The 18,263-nt window shown below is 45.1% G+C and overlaps 1 protein-coding gene across 5 annotated transcripts in view; it reads right to left on the reverse strand.

Annotated features, from left to right (window-relative positions):
* Positions 1-18,263, reverse strand: part of ampd2a (adenosine monophosphate deaminase 2a) — a 32,438-nt gene that overhangs the window by 11,982 nt on the left and 2,193 nt on the right. For 2 of the 5 annotated variants that reach the window (XM_080001358.1, XM_080001357.1), the window contains exons 1-3: positions 16,321-16,574; positions 654-781; positions 59-189 (exon numbers count right to left, since the gene is read on the reverse strand). In XM_080001358.1, coding sequence (XP_079857484.1) covers positions 59-189; positions 654-781; positions 16,321-16,429 — 368 coding nt within the window. In that variant the 5' untranslated portion in view covers positions 16,430-16,574. Of the gene's footprint in view, positions 1-58; positions 190-653; positions 782-1,653; positions 1,746-4,501; positions 4,545-16,320; positions 16,575-18,263 lie in introns of those variants that run through there. The other 3 variants (XM_080001360.1, XM_080001356.1, XM_080001359.1) reach the window with 3 other exon arrangements.

Below are 18,263 nucleotides of genomic sequence, written 5' to 3' on the forward strand. Positions count from 1 at the left end.
CCTGCTGTTTTCATAAAATGCGTCGTTACGATCGGCGTGTTTGTGCGCGTTTTCTCACTTAATGTCCTGGCTGATCTGCCTCTCCAGGCGGTGGCGTCGCTCCTCCAGCTGCTCGATGGGACTGTCCTCCGGGAACTCATACGGAGCGCTGCGCATCTCGCTCTCCGCCAAGCTGCGCGTGAACAGCTCCTGGGGGTCAAAACGAAAAACCCAATCACGCCACAGGCGCGCAACCGGCCGTTTGCCGACACCTTTTCACGTTTTTTTTCCGTGCCAATGGGAGTTATCAACTGCTGTTCACTTCAGCTTGGCATCGGAGCAGTTTTGACGGCGGGAATAGTGCATAGAGACAGTTGGGATAGGATTTGCGAGGGTGCAAATCACCCTCGCGCGAACGGTGTATTTAACATACCTCTCCACAGCATGACAACATAGCACAGGGAAAATGATAAGACTGCTTCAAGATGCTTTAGATAATAGAGGCACCATTTTAAGCATTTCCTACTAATGTGATAGAATTAAACATTCAGATAGTTTCAGTTTTGAATCCTAATAATCTTCCATTCAAATGGAACACATTTTTCATCATATGAAATCAAGCACCTGCCAGTAAATAATCCATGCTAAAGCCCATGCGACACTTTGCGTCTCACCTCGGCAATCTCCTTGTACTTTCCGTCCATGGATGTCCGCAGGTCGATGGGGAACTGCTTGAGGGAGACGGGGGTCCCAGGGAGGGATCGCTGGGGCTTGAGAGGGAGGGGGGCCGTGCCTCGCAAGTCTGAAGACAAGACACATGTTGGGGAAAGTGTTGTGGAAATACATTGGGGCTCAGCAAGTTCACCGCAACACCCTGCGTTTTTGACTGACCCCCGTTGCACCATCTCTCAGCCTTTCTGCTGACCTGTTTCGCATTTTCAGGAAGTTTCCTCTGTCTCCTTTGAAACGCCAGACAAGGATATTAAATCCAGTTAAAGTAAGGCCTGGCCCTGTGTGGTGTGTGTTTTCGGAGGGTGTAGAGCTCTTTAATAAACGACTCCAGGCAGCCGCCTGGTGTCGGGGTCTCGCTCTATACAGGCTGCAAACAGAAGACTATAGACACACAAGAAGTATTCCGTTTGGAAAATCATATTAAATAAATCAGTTGAAGGGCTGATTCGTTACGGCCTTTTACATGATTCATCACATCTTCATCAGAAGTATCCCTGTATACTTAAATAGCCGCACGAGTGACGTAAATAAAAAAACATTTTCCAGCCTTTCAGAAGGCTAAAAGATGGATTAGAACAGCAGAACAACCCTGGAATGAAAGAATTTCAGGTGACTTCATGTAAGGCCTCTGATATAAAAATACATTTTCTAACCAGTTCTCAAAGTACTACAATCCTGACCTCATATCAACAATTTTTTTTTTTTTTTTGTAAAAAATAAATAAATAAATAGTATTTTGCGTCTGCACCATGGACTAGAAAACTCCCTTGTGCGTTGTAAAACAGGGTGGAATATCTTAAGGATGGACATTTTGAAGCAGTAACAATGAGAGAGTGGAACGAACGGAGAACCTGCCAAAATAGCAGATGCTATCACACTTAAGTCACACATGTGCATCAACACAATCGACGCAATCCCACAAACACATCCATGTGCACACACCTGGGCGTGACACAGAGGGGCCTTCCCCACTTCAGACCTGCTGGAAACAGATGACTGTTCCCACTCCACAGCAGAACGACCGCAGCTTCTTCAGAGAAAACAAACGCTGCACAGCCCACCTGAACTAACGCGGGGGCCGAGGCGTTCTGGCAAACGGAGATTCTTTTTGTTTTTAACGGCCGAAGACGAATAAAACTCAGCGTACAACAACACTCGGCACAGTTAATTTACTTGATCCAACCACAGTTATGCAGACAAACAGTAATTTCATCATGGCTGAAGAAAGTGTACGTCTCTGCCGTAAGAGGGGTGTGTTCTTACTACTCTGCAATTTAGGCCACGATTTGCGCTGCGTCTGGCTTGATAATTAGTCTTTGCTGTCGTTCGTCTGTTCCAAAGCTGAGTTGAATCTGGGAGAAAGTACGGTGGACCTTTAAGACTTTGCTCCGCTGATAAAGATAAAAGCTGAAGAGTTATGGCTAAACGATGACAACACAATGCACAAGCACAGGCACACTCTATGCTCTTCGCAAGGAGAGAGGGGAGGATGCATTTCAGCACACAGATAAGAAACTATTTATGCATGTACGCACAGGCACAGGCCCACACACACACACACACACACACACACACACACACACACACACACACACCCCCCTCTAACCCCCTGCCTCTCAACCACAGATGCTTGTTAATCCTGCTCCCCCATCTCTATTTATCACGGTGACTCAAGTTAAGTCGGGGACACAGTGCAACAAACGGTCAGTAAACCATGCAGCCAATATGGTAAACAACAAAACACTAGCCACAGGCTGGAAGGCAAATTACAACTTACAAATTGTAATTGTTGTAATTGTTGGGAGGTGAAAAGGTGAAGAAACTAAAACAACATTTGAGAAACAAAGTTGTGAAACATATTCTCATAGCTTTACTTTACTGCACATTCTGTACGACACACCAAAACACTGGGAGTGAAAAAGTCTTAGATAATGGACGGTACAAATAATTAAACAACCTGCCGAAAAAAGCCAACAGATGGGACATTGTTACGCTAAATCTAAATAATGCTTGAAGTTTCCAATTGCAGGATACTGTACGTCGTAATACATTCCAATCGATAATATTTGGATGTAAGCTCCCCCTTCATCCAAATTCAATTAATTCTATAAAAGACATTTGGGAAAGATGATATGGATCAACACGGGGAACACAAAATCTTATCTCCTCCGCCCGATTCCTGCGCTTCCCTCGGCGAGGCCTTGATAGATACACATTTGCTTGCAATTTCAAACCACCGTGCAAATCCAGTTTCTGGAAGCTCGGACAAAGCTCTCCGTCTCGTATTCCGTGACCTTCCCGGGCCTTGGCTGCCCCCTCTGCCCTTTTTGACTCCCGGCCAGAGAGACCTCTGTGCTGAGAGCCGAGCTTTCCAAAGGTTCCGCTGACTCGTCTTTCCTGACGTCTGGTGCCGTTTCTAACAGAGGGTAATCGCACACTGCTCTTGGAGATCCACGAGGAAACATCGAACTGGAGGCACAAGGTGCCTTGCCTCCTCCAACAACCTACCGCCGGGCGTCCTGCTCCGGCACAGAGAGCTGGATAAGGTGACGGTGACCCCCCACCGTAGAAAGACAATACTATGCGTGTCTGCGTGTATCTCCTGTGTTCCTGCTTGGACGTATTGGGAGTATTTTGCTTCAGGTTCCTTGGCATGATACACCCCCCTCTGCTTATTTGCAGAGAGACAGGGAGGCTCGGCAAACTCATTAAATACTACTACTACTTTAAATCCATGTTCATCTCACGTCTGCATCGTGGAACTCTGTCGCAACGCTCAAGTGGGCGAGACCGAAGCGGACAAAATAAATAAATAAATAACTAACTAAATAAATTGAAAAGGGGTGTTTCCACGAGGATGGACATACTCAAAAACTGAAAACACACCACGTGTATCGACAGCTGTCATTGACGTTAAAGGAAAATCAATTGATAGTTCACACCGGCCATAGGAGACACATTTTACACAGCACTTGTTCCTCTCGCAGTGCATTCGGTGTCGATTAATCGACAGGTTTGTTTCTTCTACTTTGGTGACAATACCATAATAACAACTACAAAGTGTGATTTGTGGCCAAATAACTGTTGATGGCGAACAAACTAGAAGTACAGATACCTTGAAGGGACTTGGGTTTGACGGTTGAGTGTGTCACCAAACACTGTTGAATGAAACGCTGTAAAAGATTGTGTTAAGCCATATATAATCTGGTGTAACAGGGATCGGGAAACCCCATCTATAGCATTACAAACAACGTATACATTTAATTTGGAGCAAATAATGCTCAATGAATGCCCAGACATGCTTAAATTCTCCTCCTGTAATCTTTTAACCACGTTCCACTTGTGTCCCATAAATAAGGTCCACTGTTTGCAGAGTGCATTTTAATGTTAATGCAGAGATAGCGTGCAAAAGTGTATGGTATGGATATTTAAGTTAAGCGGCAGAATGACTAGATATTCACACGATTTGGACTCCACTGACTCACTGATCTTTACCCTTTTCGCTACAAGGTGCAGGACAGGCAAGAGACCAGCCTGTCCAGCAGGGACCCGACCCGAAAAGGAATACCCACCTCATGTCATCCTCATTCATAGCCTTTCCCCGAAAGGTGCTGTTATTAACATTCGAATCAGCCAAATATGTGTATAAACACATTAATTATTAATATGTAAATGTTCCGTACAATATTATAGTAATGACAAGCCTTTAAGAGCACAGGTGGAACTAATCTCAGAGTGGGATTCTCTGGTCAGACACAGTTGATCATTCATGAATGCAGCTTTACGGTACCTCTGACTGTCTGTGCAGACTGGTTGCCCCAGTCCCCGGCACGGTCACACTGGACTCTGGTGGGATGCTGGGACATGGAACTAGGCCTGGGACGGCTGCTTCAACCTCCCCCGCTGCACAGCGGATGGTGAGAGGGTGACAGAACAGAGAGGAGAAGCAGATCCAGGATCCTCTCACCTACAGCATGCGCTGTGGCAGCACCAGGAGTGGAGCTCGGCGTGGTATTTCTCTGTTTCTAAGAAATCCTGCTGCAGCTGGCTGCTTTTTTCCTTTCTCTCAGAGACGTTTCTCCCCCGGATTCCCCTCTCCCTGCCTCTGTCCCTCAGCTGCTTCCTGGATTACACCGGTTTTCTGTACACAAACGGCCCCGTAAGCTCCGTAGTTAAATACTGGCACTGGAACATACCACGTGGCAGAGAAAGGGGGTGGGACTGGGATGAACCACTTCATGCTCTGCTGTATTGTTTGGTGGAGGATGGACGTGCCTATCGACACTCCCCTTTTTCCCTGCACATCCAACCCCCACTCGTGTTGCTGTTAGCCAAGATGAACCCATAGATCTATTCAATATATAATAGTATCAAATAAATTAAATAGAAATATATAATAATATAATTATATATTTGTGTGGGTGTATGTGAAAAATGTTATATATTATTTATTATCTAATTTACTTAAATAATAATAATAATCAATAAACACACATATATAGTCTATTGGAGATTTTTGCAATGATTTTTATCAGTATTGTCTGATGTGCATGAATGTGTGAACATGACATGTAGGCGTGCACGTGAGCTCAGTGGTATGGACCCCCACACACAAACACGCGCGCGCACGCACACAAGCACACACACACCCTTTAGTGTCTCAAAACTCAGCTTGGCAGAGTCATTGAAGTTACTTCCTTCCTCTGTCACATGACTGCAGAACAAGAGAGGCCTGTTTGCAGGATGACATTATAACCATTACTACCTCATTAGGCTCTTTCTATGCTGTTGCATTGGGATTTTAAATGAATTTTCAACAGCACTAAGTTACATTAATAAATCATAAACAACATGGCCCATCCAGGTCGCATTCTTTATCATTTGAACCCCTATACGCAAACCACGAGAGAGTGAGTGAAACTTCCATACATCAGCATCTGCTTTACACGCTGGACGTAAAGCCCCCTGACACACACCATATGTGCCATCTGACTTCTCTTTTTTAGGTAATGACATCACATCACAGTAACCCAACCAGTCAAGAAAACAGGAACGCCTAATCACACAGGACTCAGCAAGTAAGTACTCTGTAAACACACCTAAAATCTAAATAAATGTCCTTGTTTGACGCTGTAAAGTAACATGGACATTTTGGCATATATTCCCCCTGTATTCTGCTTCTGCCTGCAGGATATTCCAGTTTGAAAAAAATGGGGCATATTTGGGCATATGTTTTCATGAATGAAAGACTTGGCCTTGATACATTCTTCAATCACGGTTAATTTTATATATTTTTTAAAAATGGATCATATAATTTATCTCATTTCAGACTTGACATTTTCAACACTTTAAAACCGTAATAGGTCAGGAAAGCCTAACCTACAACTACAATCTCTACACCGCGTTCCAAATGATTATGCAAACTGGATTTTTAAACATTTAATTTTTTGTTTTTCAATTCAACTCATGGATGGTGTTGTGTCTCAGGGCTCCAAGGATCACTGGAATCAATCTCAGACACCTGTGATAATTAGTTTGCCAGGTGCGCCCAACTCAAGGAAAACTACTTCAGAAGGATGTTCCACATTATTAAGCAGCCACAGGTTTCAAGCAACATGGGAAAGAAAAAGGATCTCTCTGCTGCCGAAAAGCCTCAAATAGTGCAATGCCTTGGACAAGGTATGAAAACATTAGATATTTCACAAGAACGTAAGCGTGATCATCGTACTGTGAAGAGATTTGTAGCTGATTCAGAGCACAGACGGGTTGGTGCAGATAAAAAGAGAATGAGGAAGGTTTCTGACAGACAAATTCATGGGATGAAGAGAGCAGCTGCTAAAATGCCGTTACAAAGCATTAAAACAGGTATTTGAAGCTGCTGATGCCTCTGGAGTCCCGTGAACCTCAAGGTGTAGGATCCTCCAGAGGCTTGCAGTTGTGCATAAAGCTACTATTGGGCCCCCCCTAAACAATGCTCACAAGCAGAAAGGGTTGCAGGGGGCCCAGAAATACATGAAGACTCATTTTCAAACAGTCTTGTTTACTGATGAGTGCCGTGCAACACTGGATGGTGCAGATGGATGGAGTAGTGGATGGTTGGTGGATGGCCACCGTGTCCCAACAAGGCTGCCGAGTCAGCAAGGAGGTGGCCGAGTCATGAGTTGGGCCGGAATCATGGGGAGAGAGCTGGTGGGCCCCTTTAGGAAATGACCTTGGCAAAGTATATAGAGTTTGTGATTGACCACTTTCTTCCATGGTACAAAAAGAAGAACCGTGCCTTCTGTAGCAAAATCATCTTCCTGCAGAACAACACACCATCTCATGCTGCAAAGAATACCTCTGTCACTGGCTGCTATGGGCATAAAAGGAGAGAAACTCATGGTGTGGCCCCCATCCTCCCCTGACCTCCACCTTATTGAGAACCTTTGGAGCATCCTCAAGCAAAAGATCTATGGGAGGCAGTTGGCATCAAAACAGCAGCTCTGGGAGGCTGTTCTGACGTCCTGCAAAGAAATTCAAGCAGAAACTCCCCAAAAACTCACAAGTTCAGGCTCCTATGTTGACATGGAACTTGGCCTGTTGAGATGATTTTGATTGAAATAGCTTTTGATTTCAGTAAATATGACCTCCTAATGCTGCACATTCAACAAATGACCATTTTCAGTTCTTTACAACCTATAAAATGTTTTGTGTGCATAATCATTTGGAACAGTGCATTTTGAGTTTTTTATTTTTGAAAAAAATATTATATTGGGAGGTTTGTTCAATAACATTCAAATTCAGAGAAAAATATCATTTGATAATAATTTGGAATGCAGTGTATACCTATCTGCCATCTATTCTGATTCATCTCTATACTATGACATGCCATGGAACTATAAAGGAAGGCATCGCTGTATTATGTCCTTCGATTATTTCGACAACCGTTCACCCGATCTACTTCACACTTCCTAGGTGCACATGTTACCCCCCGGATGCTGCGCTCATCAAATGGGCGTGGCCTGGCTCTGCCGGCCGTACAACCACGGCCATCCAGGTTATTCTCATTTGTAGTTCCACTTTGATGGAACAAGCTGCCAAAAATGACCAGAGCAGGGGCCTCCCTCTCTGTCTTTGAGAAGCACTTGAAGACCCAGCTCTTCAGTCAGTACCTCCTCTCCTAACTTACAAGTACTTAGCACTACCTAGCAGTATTTATTTATTGTTACACTAATGTCTCTGTCGCAATGTAGCTTGAATGTTATTCTCCCTTGTAAGTTGCTTTGGATAAAAGCGTGTAAATGTAAATGCTATGTGTAAAACTCGAAACGTGGGCGTGCACGTGACGTGCGTGCGGAAAGGATCTCCCGTTCACCGCACAGTGATGGGCAGCAAGCAAGCGCAAGTGAGGAAATATAATGAGAGGGACGGATCCCTTTTACGGTATCGATCCTATTGACGCTAGAATCGATCTTCAAAGGGAGATGTAGTACGGGCAGTATGGATACTTTTGGTATGGATCCACCCGCCACTACGACGCAGCCCCTCCCCAACAGCCATGTTTTCAACGGGCACAGCACTTAGTCATAACGTGTAGTAGCATTTATTGCATTACATAAACTTCATACATGGCTACTGCTGACAAAGACAGATGTGTGGTTTGTTATTTTTAATACACAGGAAAAAAGGGGACAAGATATACATTTAACATACATTAACTCCCAAATAGTAAGCTTACATAGTTTTAATTTAATCTACATTTTTTCCAGAGAAAACGTGCACAAACTTGACGTTCCCACTGGTACTGTGTGTGTGTGTGTGTGTCTTTCTTTAGAATACTTAGTCACTGACTGATAAACCCGAAAAATGACTGAAATGGTCGATTATGCAACTTAAATGGTAGAGATTGAAGGAAAATTTTGACGTGAAATATAAAAAAGACCTACATTCCGGATGGTCGCAAGGGCGTGGCTTCCCGTCCTCACTCTCCCGGTTCCCTGCTCCACCGGCACACCTGCAGGCAATGGGCTTGTCGCATCCTCTCGCAGCAGCATTTAAACCCCTGCCCTTCACCCATTCGTCGCCGGGTTGCAGGTTAGAAATGAATGTGGTAGTACACGTTTCAGGCCGACTTCAACGCCGTGCCGTCTTTGTGTCATGCCTTTGAGAATTTGCAAATCAGTCTCTCCGTGTCCCAGGATCAACTCGCTCCTGCTTGCCGCCGCCTCGCTGCCACGCTCCCCGCCAGCAACACATCTCCGCACCCTGTCTTCCCTCCTGCTGCCACCCGATCCCTTTCCCCTTCTTCCCTCCCATGCTGGTCTCTTGAGTCCGTGTCCTGCGTTTCGATCCCACCAGGGTCGGGAAACACATGCTGCACCGTTTTTCAAACGATTCTCCGCAAGCCTTCCAACTTTCATCAACTCTCATTTGGGTAGAGATACGCTCAAAACGAATCCACATTGTGGACTCTTTTAATTACATTTATTGTCTTTATAACCGAGAAAATAAGCGTTGACAGCTTAGCAGGTACAAACATTCGCATTGTCCGTGTTTTCTCATCCATCACCATCTCCGCCCACCGTGTCTCCAGCCGCCCAAGCAAGGCTCAGCCCCTTGACCGCTATCACCCCCGTGGTGATAAACACATCTTTTCCCAAGGGAAGGATCTACAACACACAGCAGCTGTGTACGGACAGCTTGAGACATTCGTTTGAGTCGACCTAATATAAGGAAAAAAACAACAACCTCATCTCTGAGGTTGCACAATAATTCCCGTGTGGACACCATACGGGAAAGCATGACAACTTGAGTCCACAGAGGTTCCCGTGAAGCTCCATGCCAGCCTGCGATGCTGTTTAAAGGGCTCTCGAAACAAGAAAATAAACTAAATCTGCCATACCAGCCGAAAAGCCAACGTCCCAACACAAAGAGGACAAGCGCAGACATTGGTTTAACAGCACGCACGATATCTTAACTCACCCCCAACATGGAATCCTGGTTCGCCAAAAAAAACAAGCAAAAGAAAAACCTCATTGATTTCCGACTCCTCCCATATGGACGCTACGCAGCACCACAACAACCAATAGAAAAATATTTCATCCCCTCAGCGATGAAGACCATTAACATGAAATGGCAAAAATCAGCTTCGCTTGATTTTAAAATCCGTTTTTATACTCCTTCTATAAGTCCGGGACCCAAAGTTGGGTTATATTGGACCTACATTGTTCCATTCTTCAGGGGTTTCCTCACACAGTCCAGCCCATCACAGTACTTTATTGAGCCGGAAGAAAGAATTCTTTCCTGTAACGTTTTTTATTTGCTTGTTGTCCTATTTTTCTTTTGTGGTGGTGGGGAGGGTTAGGGAAAGGTCAAATGGGCCCAATTTTTATTTGTAGCTTTTTTTTGACGTTATGAAAAAAATATTTGTATGGATTATGGATTATAATGTTTTAGATAAAATTAGAGCCAACTTCAAATAAAATGTTCAACTCAAGGAATCCACAATTCTGAATCCCGACGTGTTCCCAAACAACGCCCCGCCAGCCTCCTGACTCCACCATGAGCGCTCCCAGACACTGGCTGTCAGTGCTGCTCTCACCGTATCTCAATATAGCAAAGAGCAGCACTGTGTCACTCCACACTGGCAGCGTTTCACACGCTGTGCTTAACGTTTCTCCACAAATCCATCAGAAACACACAGGAGGTGGAGAGAGGGACGGTGCTCAGGGATCAAAGAGGTGGTAAGTAGTAGTCAAAGATAAACAAAAAAGTGACTCACTGAGAAGGCATCCTCGGACTTACGCACCGCACCGATGTCACACCCCTCCGTTCTGTAAACAGAGGCGTGCACATACGTGCACGCCTCTTACCGCCGTCTTTGTTTTGTGATCGAAGGTCAGAACAGAGCAGTTATTCCGAAAAAAGATACAGACTCAGCTCCTTGCTCGGGGGAACTGCAGGCCAGAACAAAACCTCTAAATGTCTGTGTTTGTTGCACAAATCATCGTTTACACCAAGTTCTATTGACATCGTGAACAGCGATTTTTCTGAAATGCGTGTTATAGCGATCCAATTATTGGCCCCGAATTTGGGAACCGAGTCCACAGACTCTTTGAAATATTGCAGTATGCAGCTAGATGTCCATTAAATATTAAATTACAAGGTATCATTAAGAATTGATAGCAATTCATGAACATCTTTCCACTCTGCTGTGACAATGTTGAGCAAATGTAAATAACTTTAAATGAAGTATAGTGATTAGTGCTTGAATATAAAGGTTGTTAATTATGGCCGCTGGAGAAATGAATGGGCGGTCCAAAATAGTGTACACGCACGCACGCACACACACAACAAATAAAAATCTGCTTGTCATAACTCCAGCTGCTTGTGATCACCTGCCATCACACACTCAAGAGCAGTTTTACAATGTTAATAACTCCAGTAGTTACTGTGTAGTGGAGGCCAAAGTATACTGAATGCTACACACACTGGGTAAGCATCTGTTTTATTATCCAAACACAAAAGGTTCTCTAATCAGTTTTACTGGTGCACTGGTCTCGTTGCTGTCTTTAACCTAAAAGAGTTAATCTCATTAGCTGTTTCAATGAAGGGCAGTCAGTGAGTAACGTGAATGAGATGAACCTAAAAATGTGAAATTATTTCATTCAAGTCAGACCGCGCTGGCATGTCGCTGAGCCAACACCAGCTGACACCGATTTACCGGCCGCCAAACCAATGGGATTAAATGGGAACAGATCCCCATGGGGGCCGAGGTCCCGACCAGGACCGAGCGAAGGAGCGCTTAACTGTACCTTTATGATGAAATACAACCCATAATAAACACCCCTCATAAATACTGTCTGTCAGCCAAGACATCTCCCATGCGGGACAGAGACTTTTCATCGGCCAATCCTTGTGTGGCATTGTGCGTTCTGGTGTGTGTGTGTGTGTGAGAGAGAAAGAGAGAGAGAGAGTTAGCGGGTGAGTGAGTGATGGGAAAGAGGAGCGCGCGAGAGAGAGAGCGAGAGCGAGAGCGAGAGAGAGAGAGAGAGAGAGAGAGAGAGAGAGAGAGAGAGAGAGAGAGAGAGAGAGAGAGAGAGTTGGTGTTGGTTAAAAAAAGAACCAGTGAGGCACTGCAAGCCGTCTGGACGCCCCCAGCAACAACAGCTCCACCTGCCAGTGCTGTGTGCGTTAAGGTCCCGGTTCCTGGTTCTGTAAAATCCCTTTTCCAGATCAGGGAGACTTTCTCTGTTACAATCACAGTCACAGAGCTATTCTTAGCAAAAAGAAAGCCCTGGAATTTTCCATGCAAACAACTGCATGGAAAACAAAGGTCTGACTACCTATGGCTCTGTGTCTGCAGACACTGACAGCCACTTGTTAAATATAAACTGACGCTCAACTCAAACATTACAGCAGTACTGTAACAGAGACGCCCCCTGGTGATGAGTTGGAAATACTGCAAGTTTAGAATGCCGTACCAAAAGACATAGATCACAAAACGGGAAATGTGTTACTGCATCGTGTTCACCATCATTTTATCCTCCTTCTCCTACACCAAACTAGTGTTGACACAGGTGTAGCAAGGGGCACGTCACAGCTTCTCTGTTGCAGGTCGTTCCAACCAGGCATGTTAGAATACCAGAATTCAGGAAAGGTTGATACAAATACCAGTGAAATTCCATTATCCTCCATGCCAAATTCAATACAAAAGGTAAAAAAGTCATTCAAAAACTCTTTTTCCTTCATCGAAAAAGGTTATTACGTTTTGTAACGTCGTAATTTGTAATAAATAATTCTAGTAATTAACAGTGAACAACTACAGCAGTTATTTTCTAAGTGAAACACAAAAACAAAAACAAAAAAAAAAAAGGGGCCGTCCTGCCGCATGTTCCTGTCCTCACTGAGGCCCAGTTCCCCGCTGATCAGGTCAGAGTCCACCGAGAAACACACAGTGTCCATTCAGCACCACCGACTGGTGTAGCTTTTCTGGAAAGGCGGGTGCAGGCCTGACAAGACGTCCTGCTGACGAGCAAAGACACGCAACGGTTGGTCATTGTTGTATCACGCAAGAGGAAACGCGATGAGAACGTTTGAGGGGTGATCACTTTCAAACACCCAGCACATCACGACACCACCACGAGACAACCAGAGTAAAATATTAACATTTCCGGCTCTTCATCCGCCCAATATTTAACGAGCTCCGCTCCCACGCCGACAGCGGCGTCACGTTAAGTCGAGCAGCGAGTATCTGCCGGTGTGCAGCGGAGGCACGCTTTGTTTATCAGATCACAGCAGAGAGCGGAGGAGAGAGGGGGTTCCCTCCACCCATGGCGCTACCCTCCACATCGCGCCACGTGCCTCTGGCCGCGGAGCCGGCACATTACACATTCGGCTTCATGTGATGTAATCGCAATGTGGCGACGGGGAGGACGGGATTCCTACGGCTGAGGCAGCAGGCCGGACCGCCGGGGCTTCATTAGCACCGCGAGTCACTCTTATGTAACGCGGCGGCTTCAAAGTGCTGCGGCGGCGGCGGAGGAGGAGGGAAACTGAGAAACGAAAAGGACAAGCTTCCCCGTATTCATAGGGAAGCAGAGTACAAAACCCTACAAATAAAGCGGCGCCTGAAACTCACGATGGGCGCCGATGCCGATGGTGAATGATTTGCCGCTATGTTCGGTGCACCACGTTGTGGGCAAAAAGACAAAATAGCAGGAAAAAGAACGTTTGTACGTCGGACTGTGAGTGCAGGTGGCTCAGCCGAGCAGCTCATTGAGGGGACTCAAACGACTGCACTGGAAGGGAGACCTCTAAGTTATTTATTACTGCAGCAAAGACGAGCCGCATCAGCAGTGTGTGTGTGTGTGTGTGTGTGTGTGTGTGTGTGTGTGTGTGTACTTTTGCAGCATCCCGAAAGACATCCACCCTCTGTGCAGTGTTGCGCAAACAGAAAATCTAAACAAAAGCTAAATCAATTGTGGACCCCTCGTGTCCGCCCACCATTGCAAGCTCTGATGGATCGCCAGCTGGATAACCGTTTAGAGCACAGGAAATGAGCTTTAGTGTTTTCTTAATAAATCTTTGGGATGTATAATATCCAATGTGCGAAGAAGACTAATGTACGTTAACAATAACAACAAAGAGAGCATTTCCAGTAAGATAAAGAAAATGGGATGTGACAAAGAATTGCACGAAATGTTAATTCACATCTGTGAATTCATATGGTCAAATGGCAAAACAGTTATAATTTTTTCAAAACATAGATGTTACCACCACCAATTATATTGTTTTTAAATTTTACAGATGTTTAATACCTGCCGCAATCGCGACATTTTTGCTTGTGATTCATTGTCGTACAAATAAATTATTTTTTTTTGTTTATTTTGTGCCACTATCACAGTGAAAGCTTGTGATAATAATTATTAGTATTATTATACACACCCACCTTATAAGGAAGAGACATTTATTGACGTTGAACACTAAAAACTAAACTGATGGAAACGTACCTAATTCACATTAATTTTGGTCATTTCAGAATTTTTCTGAAATCTGCATGGAAACATCTGAGTGCAGAATGTAAAGATTAAAAAAAATGATGGCGGAAAGCTCAAATAATAGGGCTCAGGTGATTATGTAACAAAGGAGACAGTTCTACTGATAGTATATGTTTAGTGTTATTAACTGTACAACAGTGGCGACTGAGTGAGCCTTTTGATTGAGTCTCATTACGAAATACTTTGCCGGGCGACGTATCATTGACTGCTAAGGAGTGTGATCGGCTCCGAGGACCAGCGGTTACCTACATGACACAACAGTAAGAAGGTTGTCGCACACACACAGACACACACACACACACACAAACTACATTCAAATTATCTCAGAATAATCTCAACCGTGTTCTCATTTTCATTCCAAGGGTCCAGAGGTTCCCATCACTAAAGTGCAGCACTCAAATTGCTCAATCAAAGTACACAGAGCAGCTCCATTTCTACTGTAATATATTGATGTAATCATTTGAGAGGAAAGAAAGGCGACGACTTAAAGGGGCAACAGACAACATTTCATCTTCCCCCGCTCGCGTTCCACAGCGGCGTCACGTTTCCGCCGGAGCGCTCCGTGGAAGTGTTCCAACACCACTTTGGAAACAAGAGAGAAGGAGGAAGCGTGCGCACTGATGTGGTCGATTGGAATTGTCACAACTTCAGTTTCATTTGATTTATTTTTGTTGCGCCATCATAGACATATACACATAGACGCTGCATTGACGGCTTCAGCTGGTTGCTGCGATACGTCAACGTCGCCGCCATGTTGGAACGGGCAGGACTGGCCTGTCAACAAACAGAAGTAAGCGGGGGCGCTGTGGTTTTTCTGGATAAAAACTACAACGTTTACATTTCTCAACCGACTTCAATGACTCGTTTTTATATTCAAGGGTTTATGATCTCCGTGGAGTAGATTGTTCCACCGTCCGCCATTTCCGCTAATGGTTGCGCATTGGTTGACGCACTTCCTGTCACGCACTGCCGTCAATCCAGCATTTTCCCAGGAGTTCGTACCCGGGAGCAGTCCGAATGGCATAGTGAAATCGAGGCTTATGGGGCATGAATCTAATCGATGATGGCGTCATTATTCTATATCCATGACACTGTTCAATCAACACTATCTACCTAATTATAAGTCAAAGCAAAAAAGTTGTCTACTTCCCCTTGAATGTGGTAAGAGAATATAATTAGGAGTTACAGGAAATCCAAGAGGCTTTCCAGAAACAAAACAGTAGAAACGTGTTACTTTGAGATGATATGACTAAAAATGGATGAAATGTTCCAATCAGCTTGACAGCCCAAGTTGCTGGACATATAGAAGAAAACCCTTATCTCCGAGCAAAGGCAGCACAGCGCAAGGCACAGGCGCTACGGTCATGTTCAGCCATGAGACAGTTGGAGATAACAGGATCTCCCTGCTGCATACAAACCCAGTGGATGATACGAAGACAGACCATACGATACGGTGTCCAAGCCGGTAAAACTAAGAAAAAACATTTCGGCTACAGAGGTCCCACCTCTGTAGCCGAAATGTTTTGGGGGGGGGGGGCACCTTCTCAATTCCTCTCAGGCATAAGGAAGCCCGATCCATTACAACATCAAGAATTTTTTGCAATGTAAGAAACCAAAAGGGAAAAAATAACCAAATTAAGAATATAAAAATCATCAAACCAAAAATGTTGGCATTGCATGTCCTAGAGTCCATGCTCCTCGAGTCTAGCTCTTTCCTGCAGATCATCAGGACCAACATTGCAACATGCCCAAAATTGTACAGTTAAAAATCAGTAAAAAGAAGACTCGTGGTTTGCATTTTTGTGATATAGTTCAATTGAGATTGTTTACATTAAGCAATCATGAAGCAATCAATCAAAATTCTTTCCACCAGGAATTCCCCCGGTCCATTGCGCTAACATTAAAAAAACAACAACTCAGTGACATATTGACTTCAGCCCTGATTTATTCAAAGGTTTCATTCCTTAATGGCACTGCAAAAACATGTGTGTTTCTAAAACTCCCATGGCCACCTGACACACCTTCCTCTATCCATCCTCCCTCTTCCCTCACTCAACAACCCTTCACTCACCAGGGCTGGTGCTGCTCTGCAGGCTCCCCCTCTTCCGAAGAGGGGATTTGGGCTTAGGCTTCCCTTGTTCCTCATTTGTGGAGGAGGAGGAGGGGCTGGTGGATGACATAGTGCCGCTGGTGCCCCGCTTGCGACCGGAGCAGAGTGAGCATGAGCTGCAGAACGTCCTGCAGAGGGAGAGCAGCGCGCTAGTCCCGGCAGCGCGGCTCACGTTGGGCTGCTGGGGCGGCAGGAACCACGCTGGGCCTGTAGGAGCCCTCCTGCAAAGCTGGCTCCTCCTCCCTGGGAGCGGCGGGTCAGCAGTCCCACCGCACAGGGGCAGCCCGAGGCTCCCCCCTCTCCGGCTGGGGGCCATCCTCCGCGGTTGCCCTGACAACCGAGGAATGAGCTTCCTGAAGCCGGCAGTGAGAAAAGCAGTGGCAGCGGAGGAGGGCATGGCAGATCAAAGTATCCGGCTAGCATGACAGCCGGCGGGCCTCAAGACCGGCAGCACCGTGGCAGCTGAGCACCAAGGTGAGTGGAGGGCACAAAGATTTTCCCCCTCATCTAAAAATAGAAATGGACATAGAACGGGCTGGAAGAGAAATCCAATCCAAGGTGTAAAAAAGGAGAGGCCCGGGCTGGAAACAATAGGCGAAATCGAGAAGAAGGAAAGCGCTCTGCTCGCGGAGACAGCCACACAGCTTAGGGCGTAAGCGGACTAGTGCAGTCCCAATCTCCTTTACTGGAGAAATCTCTGAGCGAGAAGGTCAGACGGCCAAGACACACACCGCACGTGCCAGATAAAATCCTTCACACTCGACATTACGTATTATAAATAAATAGCGACACACAATACCAGGGAAGGCCAAAGGTGAAAGCCGTGCCCAATCAGCGGCCGGAAATGTCTTCCCCACTATCAACACAAATCTGATTATAGGTTCAGGGGAGAGGTTTACTGCAAGTAAGCAACGACAGGTTGAACCCTGATGTTGGAACACTGATAGTGTTTAACAAATCAGGTCAACTTTATACATTTTATAACATCATCATTTATTTTCCTACTATGGAAAATGCCTCAATGTCCATGAGAGACTTCATGTTCGCAAAGTAAACACATCAAAATAGCATTAAATAGCATTCCATCCATTGGAATCAGATTATTCAGAGTGAAAATCTTTTGAAAAAGACTTGATTTCAGCCCCGTGTTTTGAGACGTACGTACAGCAAAGGCCGAAAAAATGTCCGGCCCTATTTGAACCTGCCTAGCAACAGTTTGATCAGTATGCAGGCCTGTTGCAGCACGGTTTCATTGAAAAGATGATAAGACCATGTTCACGAACACGTACTCATCAGAAATTAGGGGGGAAAAAAAAAAAAAATCTAGAAAACCAGATGTATTGTTATTATTGTTATTCACCTCCTGCCTTGAGCGGAGGTCTGCACTGGAACTACAACACGGACCTGAAGATGCTCGTTGAGTTTGCTCGGGTTTTTTTTTGTTTTCTTTTGTATAAGCTTTAATTGTGGGACTTTATTTTTATTAAGAACTGTGCTCAACCGAGACACGCCACCAGTTCTATTGAGGCCGTATTTAAACGCTCTGGGCCATTTTATTTGTACATCAGACATCTGTTTACACAAACCTGCCCGACCCCTTTGGGAACCCGCACAAAAATGCCTGGTGAAAGGAGCGACGCCCAATCCAAGTATAGCGTTCGCCGTTTGGTCAGGGTGATGACGAAATCCTACTTTAAAACACTGACACTCAGCCCCCATCGTTCCACTAACTTTAACACCGGCAAAAAAATACATAAATAAAAAGAGCAAAATAACTGTACCTTGCAAAGTCTGCGTTGGGATTACAGCCCAAATGGTTTGAGGTTTGAGTTGATCGATGCTAAATCAACAGACAAGCTGCTCCAACATTACAGCTGATCTGACCCAGTTTTTGGGTTAGAAGG

This window comes from Zeus faber (genome assembly GCF_960531495.2).
Source record: "Zeus faber genome assembly, chromosome: 5".
NCBI classification, from domain to species: Eukaryota; Metazoa; Chordata; class Actinopteri; order Zeiformes; family Zeidae; genus Zeus; species Zeus faber.